We start from the raw sequence: 12,923 nt of genomic DNA, 5'->3' as shown, positions 1-12,923 counted from the left end.
ACTGACTCTACTGATCCTGTGAAATTTCCTCTAACGCCACCATGACATTTGTGGGTTTTTTTTTTTTTTAGTAAAATATCTCCACAAGTATTGGATAGATTACCATGAAATTTAACAAAAGTTTAACTTATTTTAATGACATTTAATGAAATGACACTGTCAAAGAAAGAAGAGTCCAGGTTGTGCTCCTAGCTCAGTGCTTAAATGTCAGTGCACCGTGGAGTGCTTTTGTGGCTTCAGCTGACAGCAGCGGTGGCGGTCACAATGGACCATAGACCAAAGTAATTTGCAATATTCATATATGCATAGTATACTCCCTAGCTTAAGGTTAAGCATGTTTGTCATTATGAAGGGGTGTCATATTTTAATAAAGCACTTTTGTAAAGAAAGATGCTCGTCGTCAGTTGGAGGAACACAGCCCCTTTGCTTAATAAATAAACAGACCGTTCTTATCCCTGGTATTAGATGTGATAAGTTGGTCACGTTGGCACAGTGTTGGGTGTTTGTGCTGAATGAGGCCACCTAATTAAATACTCTTTACATTGAGATAATTAAAGCAAAAAGAGAGATTCATTGAATTCAGCGGCGTGGGATTTCAAAAGCTTGTTCCAGGGATGATTAAAATCCAACAATGACGGCTTGCTTTGATATGACCTACGGTGAACTCACGTATTTGTAACGGGTGAGTACAACAGGAATCAGGCCTACACATCCGACGAGTGCTCGCAGGATGATTTGTCTTGATGTGGTAATGTGATGGATGAGGTAACACAACAAAACGTGGCCAACTTACTGTAGTACTGAAATACGTACTCAGCTCATTTCCGAAACAATAGCAAATTAATTATCTGAGACTTATCTCTTTATTTTTGAGTGAGACAGATGATCTTCGGGGCTCTAGTCTGTTTTTCTTACTCTTGCAATAAACTGAAGAAGTGCCTCTCCACATTTACAGACAATAACATTTTAAACATCCCATGAAAAAGTACTGTTACAGTGAGAGGGAAAACAGTCGATGAATGAGCAGTGAGACGAGTGAGTCATGGAAGTAAGAGTGATACTGCTTGAGACGATTTTCACTGTAAAATGCTGTAAAAGACTTATTCATTAGCCAGACTGACTGAAGTGAAACTTAGGATGCATATTTGACCCAGTTTTCGGTGACGCCTGCATGTTTCGCCCTCTACACTCTTTTAGGCTTTCACTCATGAGGTTTAAGCTGGGTTTTGATTTCACTCAGAGAGGGCTTACACACTAGCTTAGCCTCATCTTTGGATAAAATCCATGTTGCCTGGGCATGGTAGAGGACCCATGGCAGTGAGAGAGAGTCAGAGACTCAGTGAGGAAGACTGAGGAGGGATTCTTGTGACAGATGGTCCCACTCGGTATCCGTGTCTGTGGGCAGTAATGCAAACAATGGCTCCCAAATACATTTTGGCATCTCTTCATCAATGAGGCTAGTGAGCCGAGTCCACGGTTTCGATTGACTTCGCCCCTCTTGTCTTCCATACGGCCCCGAAATTTCACAGCCTCTGCTCTTTTTTCTTCCTGCATTATCTTCCCCTCTGCCGTCTGCCATCTCCATCATCCCGCTTTCTCCCCCATCATCACGCTCGCTCACCAGTTCACTCTGCTTCACCCCTTTACCCTCACTAAGAAACTCCTGTTCCACCCCCTCTCCTCACCCCCTGCATCTTCCTCCTCCGTCTGTCTGAAAAGAGTGTGAAGTCGGAGATAGCCGCGCAGCATTTCTTTGGCTGACTCCTGTTTAGCCTCTAATAGGATTTACTTGGAGGCTGATTTTCTGCTCCTTGTCTTCCTTCCTGGAATGAAGTCTTCATGCCGCCAATGGTGCAGGTGGTGGGTAGTAAATTATACACACTTCCCTTTGAGCTAGTCAGCATCAGAAGTGAGTGGAAGGAGCCATCCCCAAACTATTACACACGCTACCTCTCACCAAACCGGCCCCGTTTTTCAAAAACATCCACAGACACGAACCCACGTCTATAAAACCACGACAAACGCTCACACACATATCACAGCATACACATGTAAAGGCATATATTCATACCTCCATGCACAAAGAAGCAAATCCTCTCCTGCCATTCATACACCCACTCTACCTCCGCCACCCTCATCTCAGCAGCTCAATAAAGTCGAAGCATAACAGTGTGCACAAAGAGAAATTATGCTACAAACGTGTGGGACTGCGATGTATAACAACGGACTGGGGCCGGGGGCCTCATCAGCATCAATCTGATTGGACAGGACATCTCTCTCTCTCTTTCTTTCTCCATATCTCAGTCTCACTCAGTCTCTCTCGCTCTAACAGGTAGAGTAGTATTGATGGCCAATCCCCAGCGGTGGTTGGGGGCTGTTTGGGGTCGTGGCAAAGCACTAACATCTGTCACAGTGTTCTCTACAGCTCGTTATAAATCTGTCACACCAGAGAAGACAGGAACATGAATAAGACATGGGGCTGGGAGACCTGTGAATGGGAAAACATATGCTGTGTGTTCATGTGTATGTACAACAGGCGGCATGTTGAGTTATGTGCGGCATGAGCGCAGGTGGTCTGATAGCCATACATTCTTTGCTCTTTTAGTCATTCATCGTTCATCAGATGCTGCTGTCATATTGTAAAAATCAATACAGGTGCTAAATGTCTTTCAAACAACAATTACGGGGACAAGCCAGGATGAATTTGGTTGCCTGCTAGTTTGATGTCATTGTCTGACAGTGCTAAATGACCCAAATAGTTCTTCTGATGCCAAATTTAGGAGTCCTGTGTGCACCATGGGAGGAACAAACAGTCAAAACATCAATCAAGATTCGTATTCAAAATGTATCCGCTTTTCAAATGTGTTTTTCCCGCATGTGTCCTTCAAAAACAGACAGCCATCATACCACACCAGAAGCCATTAGTCAGCCTTATACACAATGACCCCCCAGAACATCCTCAATCAAACGTGCCAGAGTGAAAAGCGATGAGAATACTTTGAAATCAGCCCTCAGCTGTCTGCCAGCGAGGCAGCATGGGGAGTGTGATGAATGCATAAACGCACAAAGGCCCAACGTGACTGCCACTCTCTCTAATTAGCTCAATACAGTAATTCTGTTTACATCACACGCCAAACACTACTTCCCCATTTCCTAAAAAACCTGCAGGAAAATCTGTTGAAATATTACAGCGAGCAAAGCAGCACATTACTCTCTCTCTCCATATTTATTTATTTATTCATTTTTGGGACTCTGTAAGAACTTGTCTCCACGCTTCTCAACAAGACTGGCCCTGTTTACTGAAATTAAAAGATTACTAAAATCCCTGCTCATGGTGACATTTAGCACGGTGCCGATGATTCCTTTGAATACAGATCAGACGTGGCATTTAAGTGAATTGACTTTTTTCTTGAAGTTAATCAGCGGACCAAGCCTTCTGACTCAAAAGCCAAAATCACTCTCAGTCTCCACTTTTTTTTTTTAAATAACTGGATGCTTGTCTTGAAATGTCTCTGTGCTCCTTTCAAGAGGAGTCTGAGAGCTGCCAAATGAGACATCTGTTACAGATGTTGAGACTATGTGACACAGAGGTATCCCCCTGCAGGAGAGGAAAACTGACCGGCTGTTCCTGTGCAGCACAGAGGACAAAACCTGTAGGCCTACTACGCAGATCCAGCATTTAACAGCCTTGACCTCTCTGTGTCTCTCCCCTTCTGTATTCATCTCTCTCTCTGCAGCAGCTGCCAGACATTGCTGACTCTGGCTATTCTAAAAGAAAAGCTGGAGGAATACATATTCTTTCGTGTGTCTGTCAGCTCACAGTGGACTCCAGGTCCCATAGGGCCTCCCCTATGTCATCCACACTGTATGGTGTCAATGGCACAGGTATAGAGGAACAAGTAGAGGTTTGTATAATCCATAGAGCTGCACTGGTAGTTACATAACAGTCTCAGTGTGACAAAAAAATGACCCATGCAACAACAAAAGTAGGTTTTTGCCTTTAAAATATCTTCCACGAGATAAAATGAGCAGTAAAGCAGCAGACTGAGCAGTGAATGAGTATATCTGTGGTGTACAGTACGCAATCAGCAGGGGACCAACACTAAACATACAGTAATGCGATAATATCCATATCACTTTGCAAAATACAATAGCAACACATCTGAGCCCTTTGATGTTCTGTTAATCACACATTCTTTGTTTCAGTTTTTCACAACGAATGCATGAACAGTCCACACGAGCCCAGCGGCAACGTGGGCATCTCTCACTGTGTTATCATAGGCTCAAACCAAGCGGGATGGCACAAATTCAAGACACAACTTCTCAGGTCATCAGGAGGCAGAACATCCATTTCAAGTGTGTATGTGTGTGTGTGTTCATGTGTCTCAGTGCTCATTCACCCGATTCAAAATCCGAACAAATTCTTATCTGCTGTATATTTGATATGGCAGATAAGATTTGCATTGCAATGCAACAGCAAAGCCAAAGGGAATGGCTCAGTGTGAGTGTATAGTTTTGAATGGTGGATGCTTACTTAATGGTTTGTATGTATTGAATATCGCAGTGCTTACCAACCTCAGATGAACTGGGACCTCTTTATCAACACTACCTGTTTCGTTCCAAATGTTTTTATTTGAACTGAGACTAAAATTGATGCAATTTAATACATTACTATACAAAAGTGGATTTTGTTAGAATATTTTTTACATACAAGGCAAAGTCCTCTGCCCTCAGTGTGCATGTGGGTGCAACCTAGTTCAGTCAGGAAAACTTTAGTCGAAGAAAACTTTATTTCCATTTGCAGTATTATATTTGGACTTATGGCTCTGTTCTGGGGCCTCTCTGCCTTTCCTCGGGCCTATGCAGAAAGCCTCTTCCATTGGCCTACGTGGAAAGCCTAAGGCGAAGAGAGCACACCTCTCTGCCCTCCCACGTGCAAAAATGAGGAAAGCCTATTGCGGAGACAGCAAACCTCTCTGCCCTTCCATGCGCCGACACGGACAGCCTAAGGCAAGAGAGCAGCAGCAAAGACCCCCTGGGAACAGAACAGAGCAGCATCAATGACAAACAGAGATGACATTGATAAGTCAGACACAGCATGAAAAGGAGGAGCTGGGGTGGAGGCTGGCTGCACAGCAGCTGGCAGTGGAAGCAGCAACAGTAGGCAGGTCAGAGCAGTTTAAATAGGGCGCCCTGAATGAGATTTGCCAATTGGTTGCATAGAAAGGAATCATGTGATCTATCAGCTGACTCCCTACCATCAGTCAGCTGCTCCATCAGTTGATTGGCCTGTTTGAGATCAGCTGATGTAGCTGAAATGTGAGCTGAGCTTGACATCATGTCCTGCCTGAACTAAGGCTATGCTCAATTTCTATGGGCACAGGAGGAGCCCTCTACTTGGTAATTCTTTCCTCCTAACAGCAAGCACATGATCAACCACTGAAATTTGCTGGCCGATCAGGATATGCCTACCCAAATATGTGGGGACCCCACAGTACAAAAGGCAGTACACAATGCGTCTGTCATCCTATACCTTCTTCAGCGAGCAGTGTAGGCCTTAAAGGACTGCTGATTTGCTAATAGAACAAGAGTTACAACATCGTAACCTTCATTCTATCTCACACAGACTCCGCCCTCTATTGGACTCTATGAGTACAGTAGGTGGAGCCTGATAAATGATTGCCATATTGTGACAAAACATTACCTAGCCACACTGATCCTGACTACTAAGCAAATAACCATTGCTCAAAGTAACAGGATGGGGACAGCATTGTGTATATACTGCCTTATATACTTGGGGGTAGGTATTCCGGAAGGCACGTCCTGATTGGCTGGCTATTTTATGCAAATTTCAGTTGGAAAATGCATGCTCATGATTGGAGGAGAGTGCTACCCATAGAGTCCAGTAGAGAATGGAGCCTGTGTGTGGTAGAACAGTAGACTTGTTGACTAATTCATATTATGAAAATGAATTAGTATAGTAACACATTTCACAAAAGTATAGACAAGCTGTTAGAGTAGTCACACTGTGCAACAAAGCTATCACAGGATTTACAACACAGTAATTCTTCAAGTAAACATACACAAGAGTAAAAGCCAGCCGAGTAAAAAACACAACAGTGATCCAAACTACTCAAAATGACAGCAGGCAGCTAGCACAGTGGCTAGCTTGGTTAGCAGTAAGATGAAAGACTAAATTCTACTAAACCACAAATCAACAATTTCAAAGGAGCTGCAATAAAAGGAATAGCTACAGATAATATTCCAACAAGGGCATTTGGGGAGTAGATAAAATGTGTCTGTCTGTCAATATTTGCCTGGACTCAGATCAGACAAAATGGTAGATGTAACAATGTCAGTTAAGCTGCTATGCAACTGTGCCAGTAGTGGTTGCTAGTAGCAACAATCATCTATTCTTGCTTGTTTTCATCTATTTATTTATTTGTTTTTCATGCCACTACTGAACCACTTGGAGTGACAGGTGCAAGACGTTTCAACCATTTTACATCACTTTTCATGTTAAACTGATAAGACAGGTGGGTAAACTGTCCAACTGGTAGGAGGCCCTGGGGCAGTACCAGAACACGCTGGGACACGAGGGATTATATGTCTCATCTGGCCTGGGAATGCCTTGGGGCCCCCCAGGAGGTGCTGGAAAGTATTACTGGGGAGACGGATGTTTGGAGTTTCTTGCACAGCCTGCTGCCCCCCCGGCCCGGCCCCTGATAGAGGATGAAAATGGATGGATGGATGGATTTTCATGTTAGTGGGGGGCATCTCCTGTAGAGTCAGCATATCACAGCTGGTAGCTGTGACAACATATATAATGAGGATCATTCCTCTTAAACACAATATGTATATATTCTAACCAAATCATATTTTTCAAACTGGCTGAGCTCATCTTTCCAGCTCCTCTTTGGCAGCTGCAGAGGTAGCCCCGCTAGTTTGGAAATTGCTTTTGTCATTATTATTTTGTAATGCCTGAAATTAGTAAGACTCCACCTTTCCAACCAATTGCTCCTAAATGGGAATTAAGAAAATTTCCTCGCAACACACTGGACCACCAGTGTGCAACCAACTAAAGGTTAACCCTACACGGATGCTGAGTAGTGGGCCTCACATTGTGGAGGGATTAAATGGTGAAGGGTATACCTCTGCTGCAACATCACTTAGCTGATTAAGGTACCAGCAGGCCTTTATACAGCCCATTGAGGAGCTTATGACGGATTAAAATAACCACAGGGTAATTAACAGGGCCCGGTAAAATGGCCTGATCATCCCCCCTCTGTGTAGAGCTGGTAAAAAGACATAAAAAAAACAAACAAATCCATTACCAAGATTTATGCAGCATTATTAAATTCACCGGGACAATAATAGTGAAAGGGCAGCATTCCATCACGTTTAGAGCACGACGAGTAATGAGTTGTCATAAGCAGAGAATCAGATGGAGGATATTACATTACCCATGCCAACACTTTCAAAGGAACCATTATTTCAACTTTTGTCATTACAGATTGAGCAAAAAGAGAGAGGGGGAAAAAAAAGTGCACTGCAAGTTCTCCTCAACGTCTATTGGCTTACAGGGAGAGAAAGAGCACAGAATTAAATCCTCCTTGACATTACCTTGGCAGGGGTTAGCTGAAAGTGGAGGGTCAGTAGTGGTGTGGTGTGTGAAGAGGACTCAGTGGGACAGAACACTCAACAAATGACTGCGCATTAGAGGAGCAGGAAGCTACTTCCCCTAACTGTGTCCAGATGGCTATGTTTTGTACCTGCGTCGTTCTAAATATATGTTTTAAAATGAAGTGGGAACCTGCAGGGCTTTGACAAAATGGCGTGAACATCTCATAAAAAGGGATTTTAAAATCACTGCTATGAAAGAAACTTTAACCCCCCTACATAATGCATGCCCAAATGCCTATATTGATTAGTTTCAACTTAACTTTGTCTCTGTTGGCTATAGATTGTGTCAGACTTTTGTCATATTGGTAGCCACACTAGCTAATGTCATTCAGGCCACCACTTTGGTTCTAACTAAAATGTCTGAACAACTGTTGCATGGAATGGCATGAAATTTGGTACAGATATTCATAGTACTCAGAGGATGAATCTTAATGACTTTGGGGATCCCCTGACTTTTCATTGACAGCTACCAGCAGGATTAACTCTTTGGTTTTGTGTGAACTATTCTCACAACTATTGGGTTGATTGATGTGTAACTTATGATATTCCAGTTCCCTAGAATATAAATTTTAATGACCTTGGTGATACTCTGACTTTTTATCAAGCACAATCCTCAGTTCAAAATTTCAAATTGCCCAATCATGGACAATGGATATATTACTGAATGGGCCTACCGGGCACAAGCCCAGAGGCCCAAAGTGTCAGGGGATTCCCGGGCCTCCACATGCAAAATGTCTCTCAAATTAACACGTACTGAACAGGAAGAGACTGAAAATGGCCACAATGAGACACAAAAAGACTACAAAGAGCAACAAAAAGACCAGGCAGGGATGCAAAGGGACTGCAAAGAAACACAAAACGGCCAAAACAGATATAAAATGACCTAAAAGAAACACAAAGTGTCCTTACTAAGACACACATTTATCTCAAAGAGACCGAAAAAACAACAAAAAGACATTCAACGACAGCTAGGAGACAGGAAATTACTACAAAGACACACAAAACCAGCACAAAGACTGTGTGTCTTGCACCTATGTAGGAGAGGTGGAGGGGCCCCTTTGCATATCTATGCCCAGAGGCCTGCTGTCTCATAATCCGCCCATGTGTCAAATACTTTGCTTTGCTGCACACTAATGACACTGCCAGCAGTGTTCTGCTGTACTTTGTGTTTAGTAATAATAAGCAAATGTTAGCATGATAACATGCTAAACTTAGACGGTAACCATGGTAACCATTATACCTGCTAAACATCAGCATGTTAGCAACCCTTATTGTTAGCACATTATCATTGAGCTCAAAGCACCACTGTGCCTATAAGCACAGCCTAAATAGAACTTCTAACATGGCTGCAGACTCTTGTTATAACTTGCTGTATTTCAAGCAACCATGCACCTGCAGTTGGTGCGGTGATTTGGCTCTGTGGCTTTCTGTAAGTTGTTTTATGGTGTGTTAGATCTTTTTATAGGTGTTTGCACTGTTTTGTCTGCCCCCTAAATGCTTTGATGCCAAGAAAACATTCCAAATGCTGCACAAACACCATATGGTCCAACCCCAACCCACCACAATCCTTTCCCCCCACTTGCTCTGAGAAATGGAATAACTCAGCCCTGGTGCAGTAGGGGGAATCCTTACATTTAGTAATCTATGTGAAATTGGAGAGTTCACATCCTGTGAGAAACTACGGCGAAAAAGAAAAAAAAGATATCCACCTCACAAGCTAAACTTCTCTTGAAAAATGCATACAGTAGGTTCGGATTTACATAATCACACAACAAAGTTGGCAGCTCTGCCGTCCCATCTCTGCCACTTCCTTTGAATAAAATGCAAGACAGAAATGGCTGTTAACGCTTTGTTTCTAGTGTATTCTTATCTGGCCTTGGGGACAAAAATCTACTTTTAAAATCAAGGTAGGAGGAAAATCTGGGGTGGCAAATCTCAAAATGAGCGAGAAACCAGCTCAATGCACACTACTTCTCTAGTAACAGTTGTCATAGCTTGATTCAGAGATGTCATCATTAGATGTATGATGCAGACACTGGTACCTTACTATATATGGGCTGTGGTCATGCTCTGAACATTCCCAGGTTATTACTGACTTGATGCTCACATCCTTATAAGACCCAGACTGACTCTCCTGAGTGATGACTGGCTGTTACTAGATAAGTGAGGCATTAACGCTAAAATTAATCACAATGGCAGCACATGCAGTTAAATCGTGCGTGGCCACATTATGGGGAGACATCTCAACCTTAGAGAAATGTGTATGATTTAGAAAGACAGGATTTTTATCCATTTTTATCATTCTCGCCGGTGCCTTATCTTAATCTCTGTAAAGTACAAGAACCGAAAGGGAAATGTGATAGATACGGGATGAAGCTGCTGCACAGACCACATGTTTGTTTGTTTGTTTCTGTGACAGTATTGCATGCTGATGTCATCTAAAAACCCCATGACAGGCATCAGATAAACTGCTACCAAGATAGATATTCTTCTGAGTTTTCGCTCCCGGTGTTGAAATCGCCCCTATTCATCCTCTCCAGGAGCTCCAGCCTATAAATAGGACAGCATCTGCCAGTTGCGTGGTCAAGCAGTATATCCAGCCAGCCTTGAGCTGTCATCTTTAAACGATAAGAGCGTGGGTGGACTGAATAGTTGAGTGTTTCTGTGTGCATTGTGTCTGTGTGACATAGTCGTTAATATAGGTTCCACAAGTGCAAGGACAAAGGGAGCCAAATAAGGACAAACATGACGCTGCAACTCCTCCTTTCACTAGGCAGGCAAATTTTCCTCATCACCTCACTCCTATCTTGTCCTGCTCTTCTTTTGTCCACTCATGTTTATTCAGGTCTTGATCATAAGTCTCTTCTTTTTCTCCAGTTTTTCCCCTGCTGGTCCTCATGGGTATTTTTATCCTCATTGCTCTTCTCACCCTTAATCTCCCTCCCTTCCTCTTTGCTACAGCCACCTCTATCATCTCATCCCCATTCCTCTCACTCACCTCCCCCTCCCTTCCCTGTTTATGCCCACCCTCCCTTCCTTCTCCACCACGCGATGGCAAGGTCCTGACTGCCACTCTCAGTGGGATGGCAGCGAACAAAAGAGCAAAGCAAAAGGTCAACTTATCCCGGTTGTCACTCAACACTCGCCACCCTGCCTCGTGTGTAGTGCAACAGTCCGGGGCCACCCATTGATCCTCACGTCAACGACTGCACATTACTCCCAACTCTCTCCAGAAACTGAATGCCCCCTAATCACCCACTTATGCGAATATTTGATTAAGAGGAGCCTAACCGTAAACAGTAATTAAGCATGTTAAAGGATACCCAATCAAGGCTAACAAAAGGCAGTTCAAGCGGAGGAAATACGCTCTGAATAATTTTCCATGAGCAATAACAAGCTCTGCAGTTACAAATTCTATTCACATCTTTCATGTTTTCTTTAAGAGCATCAACAACTTCTGTATGTCCCTTTAGGCTTCTGTACAGGCATGGCACTGTGCTGTATTATCATCTGGGGGATTGTCAAAATAAAACAACTTTAAGATAATTGGCATTCAGAGTTCAGTGTGTAGAACCTCCACCGAGTGTCGTTTTAAACACTCCATCTCTGACTGCGCTGCTAAAGTAATCAGAATCCTGCACGCATGGCAAATGATTTGCTGGCAAGTCTGTTTAATTACTACACTTTTGCATCTCAAGCAACAGCGACGGGTAAATATGCCACGTCACGTGTGTGTGTGTGTGTAATAATTCCTCCTTTATCTTATCTCTGCGGCAGCAACCTGGAATATCTTCTCTGTGTACTTCAGGTTTATTTAAAGAGCCTGAATGCCATTCTGCATCACGTGAGCCTCATTTGGAGGATTTAAGTTTACAAAAGCAAAGTGAATTAGAATAGCAGATATCTGTGTCATTGTTGAGAAACACAGCTAAATGGCAGGGGATAATTATGGCAAAAGGCAGGACATATTACCATCTTTCTGTGCCTGTCAGGGGCACTATGAATAGCAATGACTCATCAAGGCCTTTGTGCAACTGGGGACAAAAGTACAGGCTGGTAACTAAGTGCAGGGGACATAAACAGACTTTGAAGGTCCCTACGAACCTATTAAAGTCTTAATGATTCATTTTAGCAGAAGAATTTTTAATCACTGTTGCAGTCAACTGCACGGGACCACCTTTCAATGGCTGAGAGAGATAACCTTGACTAAAATAATTCCATTGCTAATTTCCTATCTGGCTTGTGGAGGCATGTGCATTCTGGCCACTTATGGGGAATCCAAATGAGGCAGACAAAAACATTTTCAAGGAAAAAAGCTGAAGGGTGATAAATGTGCATGAACAAGTCTGTGGTGCTCATCCTTCAAAGAGACATAAAAGCTTGAAATATTTTTCTCTCCTGCGATTAGAGAAGTGGAGTATTGGTGCTGGAATTACATTTGATCATCTTCAGATGATTTTTTACTTCACATAACATATCATCCTGAGCTGCTGAGCTCTAACTCAATGCTTCCACCTAGCTTTTCAACCACAGAAGACACCTTGCTTTAGTACAGTGGCACTTTGCAGATGGCAACACACACAAACACACACACACACACACACACACACACACACACACACACACACACACACACAAACAGAGCCAGTGCACTCACAGAGACATATGGAACATCATCAGTGACTGCTTCCTGAGCGACCACCCTCACTGACCAACATGTGGAGCTCACAGCCCCTCAAAAAACATGCAAGATCAAAGCAGTGGAGACTTCTATGCATGGGAGTAGCTGCTGAGTCAAGGAGACTGCCTTCCTGGCGTGACCTGCAAGCTCCAAGTAATCAAATAAAATAGCAGGGGCTATTTATTGCCGAAATAATCCAGGGGGAATCGCGCTTACCTTCCTGCACAGCCTGGAAGGGGTTGTTTGGCTCGATAAGTTTCACAGAGTGGGTGATTTTCTCGCTCTGCAGAATGTCATCGTTCAGACTCAGGTCTGAGATGGCGAGTTGGAAAATCTCGTCATCTCTCACAGCGTTTTCCTCGAATATGGCACCTGTTGAATAAAACAATCACAGGTTATTCAGAGAGGAAACGGCAGGAGATGAAGTGTGATTGCACAGCAGAGTTGTAGGTGGAGGAAGTAGTGAATGAGTTGTGCATTCATTGTTGGAGTACTGCTGTTGCAGACTGTGAGCTTTTTAATCTCCAGAAACACGTCGAAGTGATGCATTATTGATTAT

General features: G+C 43.3%; 1 protein-coding gene across 2 annotated transcripts in view; it reads right to left on the bottom strand.

Annotated features, from left to right (window-relative positions):
- The window catches only part of grid1a (glutamate receptor, ionotropic, delta 1a), a 319,169-nt gene that overhangs the window by 304,359 nt on the left and 1,887 nt on the right, over nt 1-12,923 (bottom strand). For both annotated transcript variants that reach the window (XM_049599667.1, XM_049599668.1), the window contains exon 2: nt 12,581-12,736. In XM_049599667.1, the coding sequence (XP_049455624.1) occupies nt 12,581-12,736 (156 nt within the window). The remainder of the gene's footprint in view (nt 1-12,580; nt 12,737-12,923) is intronic.

The sequence above is a fragment of the Epinephelus fuscoguttatus genome, linkage group LG16 (assembly GCF_011397635.1).
Source record: "Epinephelus fuscoguttatus linkage group LG16, E.fuscoguttatus.final_Chr_v1".
NCBI classification, from domain to species: domain Eukaryota; kingdom Metazoa; phylum Chordata; class Actinopteri; order Perciformes; family Serranidae; genus Epinephelus; species Epinephelus fuscoguttatus.
Note: the sequence above shows the minus strand (reverse complement) of the source record. Positions and strands in the feature narration are given on the sequence as shown.